This window comes from Oncorhynchus kisutch, linkage group LG13, assembly GCF_002021735.2.
Source record: "Oncorhynchus kisutch isolate 150728-3 linkage group LG13, Okis_V2, whole genome shotgun sequence".
Classification (NCBI taxonomy): domain Eukaryota; kingdom Metazoa; phylum Chordata; class Actinopteri; order Salmoniformes; family Salmonidae; genus Oncorhynchus; species Oncorhynchus kisutch.
The window spans coordinates 71,904,440-71,929,555 of record NC_034186.2 but is presented as its reverse complement, the minus strand read 5'-3'; the positions used below and the strand labels follow the sequence as shown (position 1 = coordinate 71,929,555).

Here is a 25,116-nt window from a genome sequence, read left to right as displayed (position 1 = left end):
TGGGGGATGCGGGGAGGGAGGAGAAATGATCCGGGGATCAATAGGAGGGCGTGATCAGGGAGTGAATGGAACGTTACCCTTGAACTGCATGTCAATGTGTAGTTGGGGCGAAGCAGGAAGTCCCAGCTTCTCTGAAAGGGGACAGTCCATATCCCTACACCCTCTCTCATTAGCGAACACTGGGGGGGTGTGAAGACCTGGACTGAAGCTTTAATTCTCAGGGTCATCTTTGCCTGAAATATTGATTCCTATTGTCAGCCCTGTGCAAAGGGATGATGGACCAGACAGTTTATATAGGGCTATAAGTGGTCCACAGCACACACACTATGTTTACCATCTAATATTAAACGATGAGGTTAAGTACTTTACAAATTCACTATCATCAGTCATGAATGTATTTGTAAATACACAATGTAAATTGTAAATACACAATGTATTTTCCAGCAGTTCATAATAATTATTTATTTATCGTTGCCAAGGACATTGACTCAGCTGCTTGTAATGCATTGGCTAGTGGCGAGCACTAAAACACCTGCTAGCCAGGGTTGATTAGTGGAATCTGAGGGTATTAATGCTGGGCTAGAATAAAACCATGACACTGCAGGACTGTAGTTAAGAGTTGAATACCTCCACTGCTGAAGAAATGTGTTTAGGTGAACTCTTCCACCACCACAGTGTTTCCCAGCCCTGGTCCTCCAGTAGCCCCAACAGTACACAGCTTCGTTGTAACCCTGGACAAACACACCTGATTCAACTTGTCAGCTAATCATCAAGCCCTCAATGAGTTGAATGAGGTGTGTTTGTCAAGGGCTACAACGAAGCTGTGTACTGTTGGGGGTACTGGAGGACCAGGGCGGGGAAACACTGTGCTAGTGATCAAACACAACACAGATCCAGCCAGTTATATACATCCCAGTGGTTCTCCTCCCTCTCCTTCCCCAGGGCTATATCCTGCCATTATGGAATGGATAAACATAGGCTCTCATATCTCATCACACACTGAAACCACCTGTTTATCTGCAGCCATTGTATTATATGACACACCTAATGACTCCGTATTGAACCTTAAAAGGCTTAACAACATGGTTAAGCACACATGTCTGGAGGTAATCCTAATACTGTGACACTAAGGTGATAGCCAGCATGTGGTTGTGTGTGTTATTCCTCCTCTGTGGATGAGGATTACAGTGGGCCCTTGAAGCGTGGCTTACATGCATCTACAAATGACACACTGCAGTGTTATTAGTACCAGTGAGCTGCTGCACATATTGTTGATGATGGTGGTGCTCCTTTTGCTCCTTTTTTCCCTTTTCCTCACAGCTTTAATTCTTTCTCAGCTTCCAAGAAAAACATGTTGCTCATTGCAGTACTGTATTAATAGCCCTTGTTTTTTATAACTCTTTGTTTTTACCCCTCTTTCATTTTTTGCTCTGAAAAAAACCCCTAACATTTATTATTTTTCTGTAGTAATTTATTCAGAAGTGTATTATTAACATTAGTTGTTGTTTACACTTCTTTCCCTTTTCTCTTCCCTTTATTGTGTTCTGTCCATCAGACTGCTCCACACCAGCCACCCGTTCCCCTGCTCTGTCTGTGGAGAGGCCTTCAAACGCAGGAAGGAGCTGGACCTGCACTCCCTCATTCACCAAGGTAGCTCCTCCCCTCTCCTCTCAGTTGCCCTGTGTGTCTGATAAGCACTGGACGAGAAAGAGAGACCAGTGCCTGTATCCATAAAGCGTCTGTGTAGGAGTGCTGATCTAGGATCAGTTTAGCCTTTTAGATCATAATGAATTAGATTATAAGGACAGTAGTGATTATGTTATACTGAGGCAGAGATTGTCGAGCGTAGGTCTTTCGGAGCATGCCGTTGCATGGTTTGCTAACTATCTGTCTGATAGAACTCAGTGCACTCAATTCGATTGGCTCATGTCTGTTAAATTGTCTGTCTGTAATGGTGTACCCCAGGGCTCTGTACTTGGTCCCCACTTATTCACTATTTTATATAAATAATTTAGACAAAAATGTGCAAAATGCACAACTTCACTTTTATGCTGATATTGTTATTTATTGTTGTCATCTCACACAAAAGCTTTCCAGAACTTGAAAACTGATTTTTATACTGTTCAACATACCTTGTGTCAATTGAAGAATATCCTCAATACTGACATAACTAAACTAATATTGTTTTCTAAAGCAAGAATTATTACTACCTATTACTACCTGTCAGGGCAATGAGATTAAGACTGTAACCTCATAAATATCTTGGAATTTTATTTGATAATGGCCTCTCTTTTAAATTACATATTTGGGATATTTGAAGTTGGGATTTTATTTTAAGAATAAGGCCTGTTTTTCTTTTGAAGCCAGAAGGAGGCTAGTGTCAGCTACATTTATACCTTTACTAGACTATGGAGATATTTTATATATGAATGCTTCCGCTCAGTGTTTGAGATCAACTGACACCCTTTACCATGGAGCATTGAGATTTATTTTAAACTGCAAAACCCTTTCTCACCACTGCATTTTATATACCAGGATTGGCTGGCCTTCTCTAGTCACTCGTAGGCTCAGTCACTGGTATACTTTTATTTACAAAGCCATTTTGGGTTTACTACCATTTTATTTGGGCATTTTTATTGTTCAGAAATGTGGTGAGTACTTTCCGTTCACAGGACTTTTTTCCAAATGTCCAAACTGAATTTGGTAAAAGGGCTTTTATGTACTTTGCACCATTGGGTTGGAACGCCTTACAAAATACTTTTAAACTGGAAGAACTTGTCCCTATTGGTGTTTTTAAATTATTGCTGAAGGATTTTGAGGCTGATTCCCTGACCTGTCAATGTTTTTAATTTGCTGTTTTATATTTTTTTTACTTGATTATCTGTAGTTTTTCATGTTGTCTGTCTGTAATTGTGTAATGACTTGGTGCTGCCTATCTTGGCCAGGATGCTCTTGAAAAAGAGATTTAAAATCTCAATGAGCCCTTCCTGGTTAAATAAAATGAATCAAATATGTAATGTGCACTAGTGTATGTGTGGGCTGTGAATTAGTGAAGCTGCTAATCATGGAGCTGATTTCCATGTTAAGTATGCAGTGGTAATCCCTGCGCCTTAGTAGTAATTAGGGGTTTAATGGTTCACCAAACCAATGCAGTTTTGATACAGAAGGAAAATGAGATGCCATTCACAATGTTCCTTGCATTGTCTATTGTTACCAGATTGTTATGTTGGGCCTCACGTTTCCACTCAGATGCTGCGTTTGAGGTGGGACTTTACCAGATGTGAAGTCGTAAATACCAGTTGGATGCGTTCATGTGAGTTGAACTCATTGAGAAACACGGATTGGCTAATGGCCAACAAGCTGTGTCAACCATAAAGTAGAGCTATAGTGCTTGTAAACAAATTATAGTTAAAAAACCACGCTAATAGATTGCTTTTTATAAATATAGTTTTGTTGTTGCATTTAACTGCTGAAAATGCTGTTATAGAGGTAATTTCTTTAGTAGGTGACGTCAGAGGTCACCATGGTGGGAGAAGTGGATGCTCAGGATGATAGACCAGTTTCCCACTAGTAATTACCTGTTTGAGTGCCGTTCAAATGGATTATTCCCAGTTGTATGTCACTTCCCCCTTGGTTATGAACACACCATGTCATTGCCTCTTTCAGTGCCAGATGTGGACTGTAATAAAGGGGTCGTGTCTGTAGCACCGTACATCTCCCACTCCGGGGTAATGTGATGGGCTGTCACTATAAGTGCAGCATGGTGCATTTGCCAATTCATTGAAAACTTCTGCTTTGGTTTGCCTATGTAGACCGGGTACTACCTGTTTGCTGAAATGGGTGTAACAGCGAAGTTCGTAACGTGACTTGAGCACTTTCACAAGTTGCTAAAAAGCCTTATTCTAAACCACCGGGAATGGGCACATACCCGCTGCTATAAACCAGGCTGTAAAAAGTATAAACCATTGCCTACCTATCGCTCTTGTCATTTATTTGGCCCGGTCAGAATCAGCTGCTAAGGGCTACTTGAATGCAGAGGGAAGACGATGTTGTGTAGTTTCTTTGCGTTTCCATCTTACTCTGGTATACTGGGGCCCACTGATGTTGCTGTAAATGTGTCAACATATTTGAAGTGTTGTTAGCTACATAGGCTATTCTTGTTGCGCGTGGTGACTTAGTGTTACCGTTTTATCCACAACTCTATCCATCACCCCTGCAATCTACTGGGAAGCCTAAATGTTCCCAAACTGGGGGATTTAAAAGATGAACGGGTATTTGCCAATTCTGGTCTATCGAATCGACCCCACCAATTAATGGGTCAAAATATCTGCTGATCTTAATCGGGTCTGGCGTCAAGGCAACATGGCTGCCGTTGACAGCATCGGTGCAGTGGGGTCAGAGATAAGTGCACCTCGGAGAGAGAGAGATGTGATAGGTTGGAATTGATCCATTGATTATTAGTTAATGCTCTGTTGATGGAGAGGATCCTTATTAAATGTTTCAACGGAGGGCTCCTCAGTGGGGACTGGTGAACGCTCCAGCCGGGAGGGAGGATTCCCCTGGGTTGGAGTTGCCGTGGTAACTGTAGATGCCGGTGGCTAAGATCGGGAAACATCAAACCTCAGCACCTTCTCTCGTTTTCTCTCCTCTTCTTTTGCTCCTTTAGCTTCACAGAAGCAGACAGAGAGCCTGAGTGTGTTCACCAATATCTAGACTGTCAACAGTAGTGCATGTGTCTGTCTGTGTGTCTATAAAGAAGTTACCTTAAGCCACATACTGTAACCTATACTGAGGGATGACAATACAGATAGAATACCCTCTAACCCAGTGTGTGTTTTGGTGGGTTGGGACTAGAGGTCGACCGATTAATTAGTGCCGATTTCAAGTTTTCATAACAATCGGAAATCGGTATTTTTGGACGCCAATTTTTTTACATAATTTTTTAAAATATATATATATATATATTTTTTTTTACAACTTTATTTACCGAGGCAAGTCACAAAGAACACATTCTTATTTTCAATGACGGCCTAGGAACGGTGGGTTAATAACCTCTTGATTCTAGCCATCCCGGATCCGGGATCGTGAATACAGCCTCAAGCTCATTACCATAACGCAACGTTAACTATTCATGAAAATCTCAAATGAAATGAAATAAATATGCTAGTTCTCAAGCTTAGCCTTTTGTTAACAACACTGTCATCTCAGATTTTCAAAATATGCTTTTCAACCATAGCAAAACAAGCATTTGTGTAAGATTATTGATAGCTAGCATAGCATTTAGCCATACTGGTACACTGGCAATACTGAAGTGCCTATAAGAACATCCAATAGTCAAATGTATATGAAATGTACAAGATAAAGCAAATCGTATAGAGAGAAATATTCCTATAATAATAATTCCTATAATAACTGCAACCTAAAACATCTTACCTGGGAATATTGAAGACTCATGTTAAAAGTTCTCATGTTCTGAGCAAGGAACTTAAAACCTGTAATGGCAAGGCGATCCCCTATGGGAACTCCCCCCCCCCCCCCCCCCCCCCCCAATACAGCAAATGAAAGATAAACGTCTTGTTCATCTACCCATCATGTCTGATTTTTAAAAAATGGTTTACAGCGAAAACACAACATATACTAATGTTAGACCACCACCAAATCCCCCCAAAAAACACAGCCACTTTTCCCAGCCAAATATAGTCACAAAAGCAGGAATAGAGAGAGAAATTAATCACTAACCTTTTGAAAATCTTCATCAGATGACACTCATATGACATGTTACACAATACATTTATGTTTTGTTCGATAATATGCATATTTATATCCACAAATCTCGGTTTACATTGACGCCATGTTCAGAAATGCCTCCAAAATATCCGGAGGAATTATAGAAAGCTACGCCAGATAACAGAAATACTCATCATAAACTTTGACTAAAGATACATGTTCTTCATATAATTTAAAATACACTGGTTCTTAATGCTGTGTCAGATTTTTTTAAACGTTACGAAAAAAGCCTACCATGCAATAACCTGAGACAGCACTCAGACGTAAATATATTTCTCCGCCATGTTGGAGTCAACAGAAATACGAAATTACATCATAAATATTCCCTTACCTTTGATCTTACATCAGAATGCAGTGCAAGGAGTCCTAGTTCCACAATAAATCATTGTTTTGTTCCATAATGTCCAATACTAGTGTCCAATTAGCTGCATTTGCTAGCACTTTCAGCTCACGTACCCAAAAGCTGACACTGGTCCAGGAGAACTCAGACGAAAACTTCAAAAATATATATTTCAGGTCGAAATAAACTGGTCAAACTAACTAGAGAATCAGTCTTCAGGATGTTATTTTCATATATATCCAATAACGTTCCAACCGGAGCATACGTTTTCATCTGCAGCCAAATGTAACGATAGTGACACCCACAGACAAATGCGCCACAGGGAAATGGCATTCTGTCGGGACAGTGACTATTTCCCCTCCCATTCGGTCAAAGTTCACACCAGAAGTTCCATTCTACTTTCTACTGAATGAGGACATCTAGTGGAAGGCGTAGGATGTGCTACCAGATCCATATCCTATTTGGAAGTGGATAGGCGATGACTTGAAATTAGACATGTATTCAGAATTTCACTTCCTGTTTGGAAGATATGCTGCCCTATGAGTTCTGTTATACTCAGACATAATTCAAACCGTTTTAGAAAATTCAGCGTGTTTTCTATCCAATAGTAATAATAATATGCATATATTAGCAATCTAGGACAGAGTAGGATGCAGTTCACTATGGGCACGCAATTCATCCAAAGTGAAAATACTGCCCCCTATCCCCAACAAGTTAAACGTTAGCTTTCTTACATGGCACATGTTGCACTTTTACTTTCTTCTCCAACACTTTGTTTTTGCATTATTTAAACCAAATTGAACATGTTTCATTATTTATTTGAGGCTAAATTGATTTTATTGATGTATTATATTAAGTTAAAATAAGTGTTCATTCTGTATTGTTGTAATTGTCATTATGACAAATAAAAAATAAAAAATTGCCCGATTAATCGGTATCGGCTTTTTTTGGTCCTCCAATAATCGGTACCTGCGTTGAAAAATCATAATCGGCCGACGTCTAGTAGGGACAGGAGGGGCCTGTGACCAGGGCCTGTGACTGTCTAAATACACACTCAATCCATACATCCCTGTCCTTTCCATGTTTAGTGTATTTCAATTGATTTCATGTACATTCTCGAAACACTATTTGGAATGTGATAAACACTAATTTAGTAAGTAATTAACTCATTCTGCCCACCCCATCTCCCCAGATAAGGAGCCAGTGTTGTGCCCCCACTGTTCCTCCCAGTTCTTGAACCAGTCAGTGTTGGACATCCATTTGCAGCGCTGTACCAGCTCAGAGGAGGACAAGACTGTGGGCCGTGGCCGGGGACAGGGACGGGGACGCTCCATGGGACAGGTACACTGTCCGCCTCCTCTATAGTAGTTATTCCTTATGTAAATGGCTACTGTAATAGTAGAATACCTTGTAAACTCAGCAAAAAAAGAAACGTCCCTTTTCAAGACCTTGTCTTTCAAAGATAATACGTAAAAATCCAAATAACTTCACAGATCTTCATTGTAAAGGGTTTAAACACTGTTTCCCATGCTTGTTCAATGAACCATAACAAATTAATGAACGTGCATGCACCTGTGGAATGGTCATTAAGACACTAACAACTTAAAGAAGGTAGACAATGAAGGTCACAGTTATGAAAACTTAGGACACTAAAGAGGCCTTTCTACTGACTGAAACACACCAAAAGAAAGATACCCAGGGTCCCTGCTGATCTGTGTGAACGTGCCTTAGGCATGCTGCAAGGAGGTATGAGGACTGCAGATGTGGCCAGGGCAATAAATTGCGATGTCTGTACTGTGAGATGCCTAAGACAGTGCTACAGGACGGACAGCCGATTGTCCTCGCAGTGGCAGAGCACTTGTAACAACACCTGCACAGGATCGGTACATCCGAACATCACACCTGCGGGACAGGTACAGGATGGCAACCACAACTCAAATCAAATGTATTTATATAGCCCTTCGTACATCAGCTGATATTTCAAAGTGCTGTACAGAGACCCAGCCTAAAACCCCAAACAGCAAGCAATGCTGGTGTAGAAGCACGGTGGCTAGGAGAAACTCCCTAGAAAGGCCAAAACCTAGGAAGAAACCTAGAGAGGAACCAGGCTATGTGGGGTGGCCAGTCCTATTCTGGCTGTGCCGGGTGGAGATTATAACAGAACATGGCCAAGATGTTCAATTGTTCATAAATGACCAGCATGGTCCAATAATAATAAGGCAGAACAGTTGAAACTGGAGCAGCAGCACGGCCAGGTGGACTGGGGACAGCAAGGAGTCATCATGTCAGGTAGTCCTGAGGCATGGTCCTAGGGCGAGCACACTTAAATTCACACAGGACACCGAATTGGACAGGAGAAGTACTCCTGATATAACAAACTGACCCTAGCCCCCTGACACATAAACTACTGCAGCATAAATACTGGAGGCTGAGACAGGACGGGTCAGGAGACACTGTGGCCCCATCTGAGGACATCCCCGGACAGGGCCAAACAGGAAAAATATAACCCCACCCACTTTGCCAAAGCACAGCCCCCACACCACTAGAGGGATATCTTCAACCACCAACTTACCATCCTGAGACAAGGCCGAGTATAGCCCACAAAGAACTCCGCCACGGCACAACCCAAGGGGGGGCGCCAACCCAGACAGGAAGATCACATCAGTGACTCAACCCACTCAAGTGACGCACCCCTCCCAGGGACTGTATGAAAGAGCCCCAGTAAGCCAGTGACTCAGCCCCTGTAATAGGGTTAGAGGCAGAGAATCCCAGTGGAAAGAGGGGAACCGGCCAGGCAGAGACAGCAAGGGCGGTTCGTTGCTCCAGAGCCTTTCCGTTCACCTTCCCACTCCTGTGCCAGACTACACTCAATTATATGACCCACTGAAGAGATGAGTCTTCCGTAAAGACTTAAAGGTTGAGACCGAGTTTGCGTCTCTTACATGGGTAGGCAGACCATTCCATAAAAATTGAGCTCTATAGGAGAAATCCCTGCCTCCAGCTGTTTGCTTAGAAATTCTAGGGACAATTAGGAGGCCTGTGTCTTGTGACCGTAGCGTACGTGTAGGTATCTACGGCAGGACCAAATCAGAGAGGTAGGTAGGAGCAAGCCCATGTAATGCTTTGTAGGTTAGCAGTAAAACCTTGAAATCAGCCCTTGCCTTGACAGGAAGCCAGTGTAGGGAGGCTAGCACTGGAGTAATATGATCAAATTTTTGTCAGGATTCTAGCGGCCGTATTTAGCACTAACTGAAGTTTATTTAGTGCTTTATCCGGGTAGCCGGAAAGTAGAGCATTGCAGTAGTCTAACCTAGAAGTGAACAAAGCATGGATAAATATTTCTGCGTAATTTTTGGACAGAAAGTTTCTGATTTTTGCAATGTTACGTAGATGGGGAAAAAAGCTCTCCTTGAAATGGTCTTGATATGTTCTTCAAAAGAGAGATCAGGGTCCAGAGTAACGCTGAGGTCCTTCACAGTTTTTTATTTGAGACGACTGTACAACCATTAAGATTAATTGTCAGATTCAACAGAAGATCTCTTTGTTTCTTGGTACCTAGAACAAGCATCTCTGTTTTGTCCGAGTTTAAAAGTAGAAAGTTTGCAGCCATCCACTTCCTTATGTCTGAAACACATGCTTCTAGCGAGGGCAATTTTGGGGCTTGCCAGAACTTGTCCGTGTAGACCAATTTGGGTTTCCAATCTCTCCAAAAGAATGTGGTGATCGATGGTATCAAAAGCAGCACTAAGGTCTAGGAGCACGAGGACAGATGCAGAGCCTCGGTCTGATGCCATTAAAAGGTCATTTACCACCTTCACAAGTGCAGTCTCAGTGCTATGATGGGGTCTAAAACCAGACTGAAGCATTTCGTATACATTGTTTGTCTTCAGGAAGGCAGTGAGTTGCTGCGCAACAGCCTTTTCTAAACATTTTGAGAGGAATGGAAGATTTGATATAGGCCGATAGTTTTTTATATTTTCTGGGTCAAGGTTTGGCTTTTTCAAGAGGCTCTATTACTGCCACTTTTAGTGAGTTTGGTACACATCTGGTGGATAGAGAGCCGTTTATTATGTTCAACATAGGAGGGCCAAGCACAGGAAGCAGCTCTTTCAGTAGTTTAGTTGGAATAGGGTCCAGTATGCAGCTTGAAGGTTTAGAGGCCATGATTATTTTCATCATTGTATCAAGAGATATAGTACTAAAACACTTGAGCATCTCTCTTGATCCTAGGTCCTGGCAGAGTTGTGCAGACTCAGGACAACTGAGCTTTGAAGGAATTCGCAGATTTAAAGAGGAGTCCGTAATTTGCTTTCTAATATCATGATCTTTTCCTCAAAGAAGTTCATGAATTTATCACTGCTGAAGTGAAAGCCATCCTCTCTTGGGGAATGCTGCTTTTTAGTTAGCTTTACGACAGTATCAAAAAGGAATTTCGGATTGTTCTTATTTTCCTCAATTAAGTTAGAAAAATAGGATGATCGAGCAGCAGTAAGGGCTCTTCGGTACTGCACGGTACTGTCTTTCCAAGCTAGCCGGAAGACTTCCAGTTTTTTGGTGTGGCGCCATTTCCGTTCCAATTTTCTGGAAGCTTGCTTCAGAGCTCGGGTATTTTCTGTGTACCAGGGAGCTAGTTTCTTATGAGAAATGTTTTTTTGTTTTTAGGGGTGCAACTGCATCTAGGGTATTGCGCAAGGTTAAATTGAGTTCCTCAGTTAGTTGGTTAACTGATTTTTGTCCTCTGGCGTCCTTGGGTAGACAGAGGGAATCTGGAAGGACATCAAGGAATCTTTGCGTTGTCTGTGAATTTATAGCACGACTTTTGATGTTCCTTGGTTGGGGTCTGAGCAGATTATTTGTTGCAATTGCAAACGTAATAAAATGGTGGTCCGATAGTCCAGGATTATGAGGAAAAACATTAAGATCCACAACATTTATTCCATGGGACAAACTAGGTCCAGAGTGTGACAGTGAGTGGGTCCAGAGACATGTTGGACAAAACCCACTGAGTCGATGATGGCTCCGAAAGCCTTTTGGAGTGGGTCTGTGGACTTTTCCATGTGAATATTAAAGTCACCAAAGATTAGAATATTATCTCCTATGACTACAAGGTCCGATAGGAATTCAGGGAACTCAATGAGGAACTGCCCGAGTTACACCAGGAACACACAATACATCCATCAGTGCTCAGACTGTCCGCAATAGGCTGAGAGAGGCTGGACTGAGTGCTTGTATGCCTGTTGTAAGGCAGGTCCTCACCAGACATCACCGGCAATAACGTCACCTATGGGCACAAACCCACCGTCGCTGGACCAGACAGGACTGGCAAAAAGTGCTCTTCACTGACGAGTCATGTTTTTTTCTCACCGGGGGTGATGGTCGGATTCGAGTTTATCGTCGACGGAATGCGCGTTACATCGAGGCCTGTATTCTGGAGCTGGATCGATTTGGAGGTGGAGGGTCCGTCATGGTCTGAGGCAGTGTGTCACAGCATCATCGGACTGAGCTTGTTGTCATTGCAGGCAGTCTCAACGCTGTGCGTTACAGGGAAGACATCCTCCTCCCTCATGTGGTAACCTTCCTGCAGGCTCATCCTGACATGACCCTCCAGCATGACAATGCCACCAGCCATACTGCTCATTCTGTGTGTGATTTCCTGCAAGACAGGAATGTCAGTGTTCTGCCATGTCCGGCGAAGAGCCCAGATCTCAATATCATTGTGCACGTCTGGGACCTGTTGGAACAGAGGGTGAGGGCTAGGGCCATTCCCCCCCAGAAATGTCCGGGAACTTGCAGGTGCCTTGGTGGAAGAGTGGGGTAACATCTCACAGCAAGAACTGGCAAATCTGGTGCAGTTCATGAAGAGGAGATACATTAAGTACTGCAGTGCATCTGGTGGCCAAACCAGATACTGACTGTTACTTTTGATTTTGAACTCCACTTTGTTCAGGGACACATTATTCCATTTCTGTTAGGCACATGTCTGTGGAACTTGTTCAGTTTATGTCTCAGTTGTTGAATCTTGTTATGTTCATACAAATATTTACACATGTTAAGTTTGCTGAAAATAAACGCAGTTGATAGTGAGAGGATGTTTCTTTTTTTGCTGAGTTTATATATGGCTACTGTAATAGTATGACACCTTATACATGTCTACTGTAATAGTAGAATACCTTATCTATATATTAGATGTCGAAAGATTGTTTTTTCAACGCTGATACCGATTATTGGACGACCAAAAACAGCCGATACAGATTAATCGACTGACTTGTATTTATTTATTTGTTTATATATATATATATTTATATATATATATTTTTTATATTTTAATATATAAACATATTTATATATATATATATATATATTTATATATATATATATATTTATATATATTTATATTTATATATATATAAATATATATATATAAATATATATATATAAATATATATAAATATATATAAATATATATATAAATATATATATATATAAATATGTTTATATATATATATATAAATATGTTTATATATATATATATATATATATATATATATATATATATATATATATATATATATATATATATATATAAATATGTTTATATATATATATATATATATATATATACTACTCAAAAATTAAGGGAACACTTAAACAACACAATGTAACTCCAAGTCAATCACACTTCTGTGAAATCAAACTGTCCACTTAGGAAGCAACACTGATTGACAATAAATGTCACATGCTGTTGTGCAAATGGAATAGACAACAGGTGGAAATTATAGGCAATTAGCAAGACACCCCCAATAAAGGAGTGGTTCTGCAGGTGGTGACCACAGACCACTTCGCAGTTCCTATGCTTCCTGGCTGATGTTTTGGTCACTTTTGAATGCTGGCGGTGCTTTCACTCTAGTGGTAGCATGAGACGGAGTCTACAACCCACACAAGAGGCTCAGGTGGTGCAGCTCATCCAGGATGGCACATCAATGCGAGCTGTGGCAAGAAGGTTTGCTGTGTCTGTCAGCGTAGTGTCCAGAGTATGGAGGCGCTACCAGGAGACAGGCCAGTACATCAGGAGACGTGGAGGAGGCCGTAGGAGGGCAACAACCCAGCAGCAGTACCGCTACCTCCGCCTTTGTGCAAGGAGGAGCGCTGCCAGAGCCCGGCAAAATGACCTCCAGCAGGCCACAAATGTGCATGTGTCTGCTCAAACGGTCAGAAACAGACTCCGTGAGGGTGGTATGAGGGCCCAACGTCCACAGGTGGGGGTTGTGCTTACAGCACAACACCATGCAGGACGTTTGGCATTTGCCAGAGAACACCAAGATTGGCAAATTCGCCACTGGCGTCCTGTGCTCTTCACAGATGAAAGCAGGTTCACACTGAGCACGTGTGACAGGGTCTGGAGACGTCGTGGAGAACGTTCTGCTGCCTGCAACATCCTCCAGCATGACCGGTTTGGCGGTGGGTCAGTCATGGTGTGGGGTGGCATTTCTTTGGGGGGCCGCACAACCCTCCATGTGCTCGCCAGAGATGGCCTGACTGCCATTAGGTACCGAGATGAGATCCTCAGACCCTTTGTGAGACCATATGCTGGTGCGGTTGGCCCTGGGTTCCTCCTAATGCAAGACAATGCTAGACCTCATGTGGCTGGAGTGTGTCAGCAGTTCCTGCAAGAGGAAGGCATTGATGCTATGGACTGGCCCGCCCGTTCCCCATAACTGAATCCAATTGAGCACATCTGGGACATCATGTCTCGCTCCATCCACCAACACATGCACCACAGACTGTCCAGGAGTTGACGGATGCTTTAGTCCAGGTCTGGGAGGAGATCCCTCAGGAGACCATCCGCCACCTCATCAGGAGCATGCCCAGGCGTTGTAGGGAGGTCATACAGGCACGTGGAGGCCACACACTACTGAGCCTCATTTTGACTTGTTTTAAGGACATTACATCAAAGTTGGATCAGCCTGTAGTGTGGTTTTCCACTTTAATTTTGAGTGACTCCAAATCCAGACCTCCATGTGTTGATAAATTTGATTTCCATTGATCATTTTTGTGTGATTTTGTTGTCAGCACATTCAACTATGTAAAGAAAAAAGTATTTAATAAGAATATTTCATTCATTCAGATCTAGGATGTGTTATTTTAGTGTTCCCTTTATTTTTTGGAGCAGTGTGTATATATATATATATATATTTGTAATAATGACAATTTATAACAATACTGAATGAACAGTGAACACTTTTATTTTAACTTAAAATAATACATAAATAAAAATCTATTTAGTCTCAAATAAATAATGAAACGTGCTCAATTTGGTTTAAATAATGCAAAAACACAGTGTTGGTAAAGAAAGTAAAAGTGCAATATGTGCCATGTAAAAAAGTTAACGTTTTAAGTTCCTTGCTCAGAACATATGAAAGCTGGTGGGTCAATATTCCCAGTTATTCAATATTCCCAGTTAAGAAGTTTTAGGTTGTAGTTATTATAGGAGTTATGACGCGTCGACTATTTATCTCTATACCATTTGAATTTCATATACATTTGATTGTTGGATGTTCTAATAGGCACTTTAGTATTGCCAGCCTAATCTCAGGAGTTGGTAGGCTTGAAGTCATAAATAGCGCTGTGAAGCAAGCATTGCTAAGAGCTGCTGGCAAACGCAGTAAAGTTTGAATGAATGCTTACGAGCCTGCGGCGGCCTACCACTGCTCAGTCAAACAGCTCTATCAAATCATAGACTTAATTATAATGTAATAAACACAGAAATTTGAGCCATTGGTCATTAATATGGTCAAATCCGGAAACTATAATATCGAAAACAAAACGTTTATTCTTTCAGTGAAATACGGAACCGTTCTGTATTTTATTCAACGGGCGGCAACCATAAGTCTAAATATTGCTGTTTATATTGCACAACCTTCAATGTTATGTCATAATTATGTAAAATTCTGCCAAATTAGTTCGCAACGACCCAGGCGGCCCAAACTGTTGCATATACCCTGACTCTGCGTGCAATGAACGCAAGAGAAGTGACACAATTTCCCTAGTTAATATTGCCTGCTAACATGAATTTATTTTAACTAAATATACAGGTTTAAAAAAATATATCCTTCTGTGTATTGATTTTAAGAAAGGCATTGATGTTTACGGTTAGGTACGTTCGTGCAACGATTGTGCTTTTTTCGTGAATGTTTTTTTGTTAAATCATCCCCCGTTTGGCGAAGTAGGCTGTGATTCGATGATAAATTACCAGGCCCCGCATTGATTATATGCAGCGCAGGACAAGCTAGTGAACCTAGTAATATCATCAACCATGTGTAGTTAACTAGTGATTATGTGAAGATTGTTTTTTATAAGATATGTTTGACGCTAGCTAGCAACTTACCTTGGCTCCTTGCTGCACTCGTGTAACAGGTGGTCAGCCTGCCATGCAGTCTCCTCGTGGATTGCAATGTAATCGGCGTCCAAAAATGCCGATGTACCTATTGTTATGAAAATCGGCCCTAATTACTCGGCTATGCTGATTTTAATCGGTCGACCTCTAATATATATGGCTACTGTAATAGCAGGATCCTACTCTACACTAGTTGTACCTTACATGGCTACTGTAATAGTATCATAGATTTAGCCGGTGGTAACTTGTAGAATAGACACCGGCTGGAATGTGGTTTTAACCTGTCAGCATTCAGGATAAGACCCACCCGTTGTATAATTAAGCAATAAGGCCCGAGGGGGTGTGGTATATGGCCAATATACCATTGCTAAGGGCTGTTCTTAGGCACGACGCAACGCAATATATCACAAACCCCGAGGTGCCTTATTGCTATTATAAACTGGTTACCAATGTAATTAGAGTAGTAAAAATAAATGTTTTGTACAACCCTCTGATATACCACAGCTGTCAGCCAATCAGCATTCAGGGCTTGAACCACCCAGTTTATAATACCTTTTATAAACTGGGTGGTTCGAGCCCTGAATGCTGATTGGCTGACAGCTCTGGTATATCAGACTGTATAACACAGGTATGACAAAACATTTATTTTTACTGTTCTAATTATGTTTGTAATCCGTTTATAAAAGCAATAAGGCACTTCTGGGGTTTGTGGTATATGACCAATATACCACGGCTAAGGGCTGTATCCAGGCACTCCGCGATGCGTCGTGCATAAGAACAGCCCTTAGCTATGGTGTATTGGCCGTTTACCACACCCCTTCGTGCCTTATTGCTTAAATATACATGGCTACTGTAATAGTAGGATCCTACTCTTAACTAGTTATACCTTATAGTGCCTTCAGAAAGTATTCACACCCTTTGACTTTTCGCACATTTAGCTTTGTTAAAATATATTACATTTGACATTTTTTGTCACTGGCCTACACTCAATACCCATATTAACAAATTAATTACAAATGAAAAGCTGAAATGTCTTGAGTCAATAAGTATTCAACCCCTAAATAAGTTCAGGTGTAAAAACCTGCTTAACAAGTTACATAAGTTGCAAGGACTTCTCTGTAAGGTCCCTCAGTCGAGCAGTACATTTCAAACACAAATTCAACCACAAATACCAGAGAGGTTTTCCAATGCATTGCAAAGAATTGGTAGATGGGGAAAAATGGGGAAAAAAGCAACACTGAATATCCCTTTGAGCATAGTGAAGTTATTAATTACACTTAGGATGGTGTATCAATTGGGGCGGCAGGTAGCCTAGTGGTTAGACAGTTGGGCCAGGAACCCGAAAGGTTGCTGGATCGAATCCCCGAGCTGACAAGGTAAAAATCTGTCGTTCTGCCCTTGAACAAGGCAGTTAACCCACGGTTCCACGGTAGGCCGTCATTGTAAATAAGAATTTGTTCAGGTGTCTTTCCGAACTCAGTTGCCAGAGAGGAAGAAAACTGCTCAGGGATTTCACCATGAGTTCAATTGTGACTTTAAAACAGTTACAGAGTTTAATGGCTGTGATAGGAGAACTGAGGATGGATCAACAACATTTGATTTACTCTACAATACCAACCTAATTGACAGAGTGAAAAGAAGGGCCCCTGTACAGAATAAAAATATTCCAAAACACGCATCCTGTTTGCAACAAGGCAGTAAAGTAATACTAAAAAAAATGTGGCAAAACAATTAACTTTTTGTCCTGAAAACTACGTTTTATGTTTGGGGCAAATCCAATGTACCACTCTCCATACAGTGCCTTGCGAAAGTATTCGGCCCCCTTGAACTTTGCGACCTTTTGCCACATTTCAGGCTTTAAACATAAAGATATAAAACTGTATTTTTTTGTGAAGAATCAACAACAAGTGGGACACAATCATGAAGTGGAACGACATTTGGATATTTCAAACTTTTTTAACAAATCAAAAACTGAAAAATTGGGCGTGCAAAATTATTCAGCCCCCTTAAGTTAATACTTTGTAGCGCCACCTTTTGCTGCGATTACAGCTGTAAGTCGCTTGGGGTATGTCTCTATCAGTTTTGCACATCGAGAGACTGAATTTTTTTCCCATTCCTCCTTGCAAAACAGCTCGAGCTCAGTGAGGTTGGATGGAGAGCATTTGTGAACAGCAGTTTTCAGTTCTTTCCACAGATTCTCGATTGGATTCAGGTCTGGACTTTGACTTGGCCATTCTAACACCTGGATATGTTTATTTTTGAACCATTCCATTGTAGATTTTGCTTTGTTTTGGATCATTGTCTTGTTGGAAGACAAATCAAGTCTTTTGCAGACTCCATCAGGTTTTCTTCCAGAATGGTCCTGTATTTGGCTCCATCCATCTTCCCATCAATTTTAACCATCTTCCCTGTCCCTGCTGAAGAAAAGCAGGCCCAAACCATGATGCTGCCACCACCATGTTTGACAGTGGGGATGGTGTGTTCAGGGTGATGAGCTGTGTTGCTTTTACGCCAAACATAACGTTTTGCATTGTTGCCAAAAAGTTCAATTTTGGTTTCATCTGACCAGAGCACCTTCTTCCACATGTTTGGTGTGTCTCCCAGGTGGCTTGTGGCAAACTTTAAATGACACTTTTTATGGATATCTTTAAGAAATGGCTTTCTTCTTGCCACGCTTCCATAAAGGCCAGATTTGTGCAATATACGACTGATTGTTGTCCTATGGACAGAGTCTCCCACCTCAGCTGTAGATCTCTGCAGTTCATCCAGAGTGATCATGGGCCTCTTGGCTGCATCTCTGATCAGTCTTCTCCTTGTATGAGCTGAAAGTTTAGAGGGACGGCCAGGTCTTGGTAGATTTGCAGTGGTCTGATACTCCTTCCATTTCAATATTATCGCTTGCACAGTGCTCCTTGGGATGTTTAAAGCTTGGGAAATCTTTTTGTATCCAAATCCGGCTTTAAACTTCTTCACAACAGTATCTCGGACCTGCCTGGTGTGTTCCTTGTTCTTCATGATGCTCTCTGCGCTTTTAACGGACCTCTGAGACTATCACAGTGCAGGTGCATTTATACGGAGACTTGATTACACACAGGTGGATTGTATTTATCATCATTAGTCATTTAGGTCAACATTGGATCATTCAGAGATCCTCACTGAACTTCTGGAGAGTGTTTGCTGCTTTGAAAGTAAAGGGGCTGAATAATTTTGCACAGCCAATTTTTCAGTTTTTGATTTGTTAAAAATGTTTGAAATATCCAATAAATGTCGTTCCACTTCATGATTGTGTCCCACTTGTTGTTGATTCTTCACAAAAAAATACAGTTTTATATCTTTATGTTTGAAGCCTGAAATGTGGCAAAAAGGTCGCAAAGTTCAAGGGGGCCGAATACTTTCGCAAGGCACTGTATTTTAAAGCATAGTGGTGGCTGCATCATGTTATGGTTTTGCTTGTAATCTTAATGACTGGAGTTTTTCAGAATAAAAATAAATAAACGGAATATACTGTAGCAAAGCACAGGCAAAATCCTAGTGGAGAACCTGGTTCTTTCTAGGGATGGGCATTTAAACTTTTTTTTGACTGTTCAAGTACTTTATTTTTTGAGTACTCCAGTAAATGTGTGCGTTTATCAATATGCCAACAGTGAGCAACAAGGCCTATTTTATCATAACCATTACAGATATAAAAAAATAAATAAAAAATCATAACAAAAAAATATCCTGTAACTCCTAACTGCCACGATATGTCACAATAGGAATTATTTTCCTTGTAAAGGTGAAAACAGACAAATGCTAAACTACCGGCAACCTACCGTTGCCCCTCATGGTTGTGCTACTCTCCCCTTTGCGTTCAATATATATATATATTGAACGCAAAGAGGAGAGTAGCACAACTATATATATATATATATATATATATATATATATATATATATATATATATATATATATATATATATATATATATATATATATATATATATATATATAAAAATACACACACAGTTGAAGTCATTAAAACTCATTTTTTCAACCACTCCACAAATTTCTTCTAACAAACTATAGTTTTGGCAAGTCGGTTAGGACATCTACTTTGTGCAATTGTTTTCCGACAATTGTTTACAGACAGATTATTTCACTTATAATTCACAGTATTACAATTCCAGTTGGTCAGAAGTTTACATACACTAAGTTGACTGTGCCTTCAAACAGCTTGGAAAATTCCAGAAAATGATGTGATGACTTTAGAAGCTTCTGTTGGGCTAATTGACGTCATTTCGGTCAATTAGAGGTGTACCTGTGGATGTATTTCAAGGCCAACCTTCCTTTTGTCCAGTTGGGAAAGGGCAGTGTGGAGTGTGATTAAGATTGTGTCATCTCTGGATCTGTTGGGGTGGTATGTGAATTGGAGTGGGTCTAGGGTATCCGGTAGGATGCTGTTGATGTGAGCCATGACCAGCCTTTTTAAAGCACGTTATGGCTACCGACGTGAGTCCTATGGGGCAGTAATCGTTTAGGCAGGTTACCACTTACTTGGGCACAGGGACTATGGTGGTCTGCTTGAAACATGTAGGTATTGCAGACTCAGTCAGGGAGTGGTTGAAAATGTCAGTGAAGACACTTGCCAGTTGGTCCGCGCATGCTTTGAGTACACGCCCTGGTAATCCTTCTGGCCCTGTGGCTTTGTGAATGTTGACCTGTTTAAAGGTCTTGCACACATCTGCTACCGAGAGCATTATCACACAGTCGTCCAGAACAGCTGGTGCTCTCATGCATGCTTCAGTGTTGGTTGCCTCGAAGCGAGCATAAAAGGCATTTAGCTTGTCTGGTATCTCGCGTCACTGGGCAGCTCGCGGCTGCATTTCCCTTTGTAGTCCGTAATAGTTTTCAAGCCCTGCCAATGAAAGCTCTTACAATATTCGATGATGACATTTCAACACCAAGTCAGAACATTAGGTAACGTTATGAGGGGGAAACGGACCAAATTATTAGGGTGAGGCACATGGAATACCAACAGCTTACTACACAGCATACACTTAGTATTACTTTCTTAGCTACAGTATACATATTTCCCAGGTATATTACATTATTTATATATAGATATATATAGCAGCATGCAAGAACATTTTGGACTCTGTTTTGCTGTGCTCACTTGAATAGGAAGGTGGCGTGGCGGTCCTTCTTTTGGGCAAGTTTTGTCGTGAAACTTTGTCATCAAAGTCTGGAATTCTCTGTATTAATGGAGTATTTAGTGTAGATCGTTGACAAAAAATTGCAATTCTATCCATTTTAATTCCACTTTGTAACACAACAAAATGTGGAAAAAGTCCAGGGGTGTGAATAAGTGAAGGCACTGTATAGACATAGATACTGTAATAGTAGGATCTTACTCTACAGATACTGTACCTTATAGACCTAGATACTGTTATAGTAGAATCTTACTCTACACTAGTTATACCTTATAGACATGGATACTGTAATAGTAGAATCTTACTCTGCACTAGTTATACCTTATAGACATGGATACTGTAATAGTAGAAATTTACTCTACACTAGTTATACCTTATAAACATAGATACTGTAATAGTAGTATCTTACTCTACACTAGTTATACCTTATCAACATAGATACTGTAATAGTAGAATCTTACTCTACACTAGTTATACCTTATAGACATAGATACTGTAATAGTAGAAATTTACTCTACACTAGTTATACCTTATAGACATGGATACTGTAATAGTAGTATCTTACTCTACACTAGTTATACCTTATAGACATGGATACTGTAATAGTAGAATCTTACTCTACAGATACTGTACCTTTATAGACATGGATACTGTAATAGTAGAATCTTACTCTACACTAGTTATACCTTATAGACATGGATACTGTAATAGTAGTATCTTACTCTACACTAGTTATACCTTATAGACATGGATACTGTAATAGTAGTATCTTACTCTACACTAGTTGTACCTTATAAACATAGATACTGTAATAGTAGTATCTTACTCTACACTAGTTATACCTTATAGACATGGATACTGTAATAGTAGAAATTTACTCTACACTAGTTATACCTTATAGACATGGATACTGTAATAGTAGAAATTTACTCTACACTAGTTATACCTTATAAACATAGATACTGTAATAGTAGGATCTTACTCTACACTAGTTATACCTTATAAACATAGATACTGTAATAGTAGTATCTTACTCTACACTAGTTATACCTTATAGACATGGATACTGTAATAGTAGAATCTTACTCTACAGATACTGTACCTTTATAGACATGGATACTGTAATAGTAGAATCTTACTCTGCAGATGCTGTACCTTATAGACATTGATACTGTAATAGTAGAAATTTACTCTACACTAGTTATACCTTATAGACATGGATACTGTAATAGTAGAAATTTACTCTACACTAGTTATACCTTATAAACATAGATACTGTAATAGTAGGATCTTACTCTACACTAGTTATACCTTATAAACATAGATACTGTAATAGTAGGATCTTACTCTACACTAGTTATACCTTATAAACATAGATACTGTAATAGTAGTATCTTACTCTACACTAGTTATACCTTATAGACATTGATACTGTAATAGTAGAATCTTACTCTACAGATACTGTACCTTATAGACATGGATACTGTAATAGTAGGATCCTTTCATCTATTCTTCACTAGTTATTCCTTATACATGTGTCCCTCCTTCTCTCTTGCCACATATCACACTCCAGGTGGAGTGTGATATGTGTGGTCATTGCTGTATGACCCAGGAGGGTCTGGACCTCCATCGACTGTCCCATACAGGTCAGACCCCCCTGCGCTGCCCCCTGTCCCCCTGCAGACGGCGCTTCGCCTCCAGCTCTGCCCTCGGGGAGCACATTGTGGCCCACTGCCAGGGGACTCTGGGGAAGGGCCGCGGCTCCAAGAGGTTCCACTGCCAGATCTGTGGGAAGGACTTTGCCTACACCTCCACCTTCAACGTCCACATGAGGATCCACACTGATGAGAGGCCCTTCGAGGTAAGGGGGTGGGGAGGTGGAGATGATTGATTGATTGATTGTGTGCGTGGTGGGTTATCTACTGCACACGACTGACGTTCGTTATGGTGTGTCTTGTTCTGAGGTGATTTAAAACAGGCTACTACAAGGGATCAATTAGATTGTCACATTTTTTAGCAGAAGAGGCCGTCTGGACAAGACTTTGGTTGTGATTCTGCCTGTGGTTATTTTTATTATTGTTTCATTCACTTCTCACTTCCCCCCTGCTGCTCCCCAATGGACATTCACCCTGCCCCACCCTCCAATGGACATTCACCCTGCCCCACCCTCCAATGGACATTCACCCTGCCCCACCCTCCAATGGACATTCACCCTGCCCCACCCTCCAATGGAAATGGATCATTGTTACAGTTGTAAATATGTATACTAATACTAATAAACTCATCTAATCATCTCATCTAAAAAATACAAGCTGTGGTTGTGGTCACCCCAATGTATTATGCCCGGTGGTGTCTTCCCTCCCTCTACACTTCCTATGATTAATGAGTGGGGCTGAGTTAGAGCCTGCCATCTCCCTCTGTGTTACTATTCTGGGACCCAGCGCCACTGGGCACCGCCCGCAAAGGCAGGAAGGCCCTAAACACAAGACCAACCAGCCTCTGCTCATTGTGGCACAATTTGTGGCAGAACAGCCCTAGGCTTATATAGTTCAATAAAAATGTAATCAAAGCTGTAAAGTTATTGGTGAGAATGTCCCTGCCGATTCCCTTTGGTTCTACTAATGGTAGGCGTTGTCTCTGGTCATTCAGTATGGCAGACAGGCAGGTAACACTGCTGTGTGGAAAAAGATGAATGTCCTGCAGTAGTAGTGCAGCTCTGTTCTGTCAGCTTCTTTTTTTCTCTTCAGTCCCCTGTGTCCCTCTTTCTGTTCTTTATCTCTATCTACCATTGTCCTCTGCCCTCCCTAGATCTCTCTCTCTCTCTCTTCTCACACATTGTTTTTCTACCCTTCCTATTCTTCTGCCTCTTCAGCCAGAAGTGCTGTGTCTACACATTTGGGGAAGTGTTTCAGAAAATATTTTTTCATAACAGTTTTCAAGATATGAAATCTAGATTTTTAATGTCCGCTCTTCTCTTCTTGTCCTTGTTCTCTCATTATGTTTTCCGATCCTACCCATCCTTCTCCCGCCACTCTTCTTCCTCCTATTCAACTTCTCCTCCCTCTTTCTTTCCGTTCACTCTCTGCTTCTCTTCACTCTCTCCTCTCCCCCTCCTCCCACTCTCTGCCCTGTCTCCCTCCTCCTCTCTCAGTGTTCTACGTGTGGGAAGCGTTTCCGCCAGCTGCCCCACCTCAAGGACCATGAGCGTATCCACAGCGGCCTGCGGCCCTTCTGCTGCTGGGTGTGTGGTAAAGCCTTCAGTGTGGCCGGCCGTCTTACTGAGCACGCCCGCATCCACAGCGGAGAGACGCCCTACACCTGCCACCGCTGCCCCTCAGCCTTTCGCTCACGCTCCAACCTCGACAAACACATCCGTCTCCACGACGACGGAACGGGTGGAACCACGGCCAACGACGTAGAGGCGGAAGGGGCGAGGGTGCTCTTGTCTACAGGGACGGGATTGGGTGGCGAGGGGGAGTCGGCGGTGCAGACCATTCTGCTGGTCCAGGCGGATGGAACCACAGAGGGGGTGATGGTGCCGGCCGTGCCCGTTTCAGAGCACTCCTCTGGGGCTATGTTCACTGGGCAGGCTGGGTCCTCCCAGGTGGTGTTCTTGGGTGGTCAGGCCATCTCTGTCCCCTCCCTGTCAGCCATCATGGAGGGACATGAGATCCCCTCGGTCACTGTGGTAGATCGACAGGACGTACCACACACCATAGAGTTCATCCTAGAGGAGACCATCTCATAGAGGGGACTGTAATATTGTTTCATTTACTTGAATGATCTACATATGAATTGATTTTGACAGAGTTTAGTGAAGGATCGGATGTGTCGCCCTTAAGCTTTGAGAGGTGCTTCTTAGTTTGGAAGGGCAGAATGTTGAAATCGTACAGCGAAGCCAGTGAAGCAAGCAGCAGTTGTATGGTAAAGCATTTATCCTGTTTACAATGAGAAATTTAAAATAAAGCTGATTGTAAAAGTATTCCCAGAGTGTGTAACGTCAATATTATTTAGAGTGAGTTTTATCAGGGTTGGACTTGAGTCGCCCATAAAATGTCCTGTTTTCTTTTTAATAAAAGTCTTCAGCTTTCCCCGTTTCTCCAACGCTTCTATCATTTTATAAGGAGGATTACACGTGGTCCTCACCATGAAATATCTCACACATCAGATAGGATGGCCTTTATGGGCCCCACTGTAATCTCACACATCAGATAGGATGGCCTTTATGGGCCCCACTGTAATCTCACACATCAGATAGGATGGCCTTTATGGGCCCCACTGTAATCTCACACATCAGATAGGATGTCCTTTATGGGCCCCACTGTAATCTCACACATCAGATAGGATGTCCTTTATGGGCCCCACTGTAATCTCACACATCAGATAGGATGGCCTTTATGGGCCCC

The 25,116-nt window shown here is 41.5% G+C and overlaps 1 protein-coding gene across 1 annotated transcript in view; it reads left to right on the top strand.

Annotated features, from left to right (window-relative positions):
• The window catches only part of LOC109877717 (zinc finger protein 574-like), a 36,366-nt gene extending 11,565 nt beyond the window's left edge, over window positions 1–24,801 (top strand). The window contains exons 7-10 of the mRNA XM_031787153.1: window positions 1,556–1,650; window positions 7,320–7,468; window positions 22,284–22,571; window positions 23,862–24,801. Of these exons, the coding sequence (XP_031643013.1) occupies window positions 1,556–1,650; window positions 7,320–7,468; window positions 22,284–22,571; window positions 23,862–24,458 (1,129 nt within the window). The 3' untranslated portion in view covers window positions 24,459–24,801. The remainder of the gene's footprint in view (window positions 1–1,555; window positions 1,651–7,319; window positions 7,469–22,283; window positions 22,572–23,861) is intronic.
• Window positions 24,802–25,116: the final 315 nt, after the last annotated feature.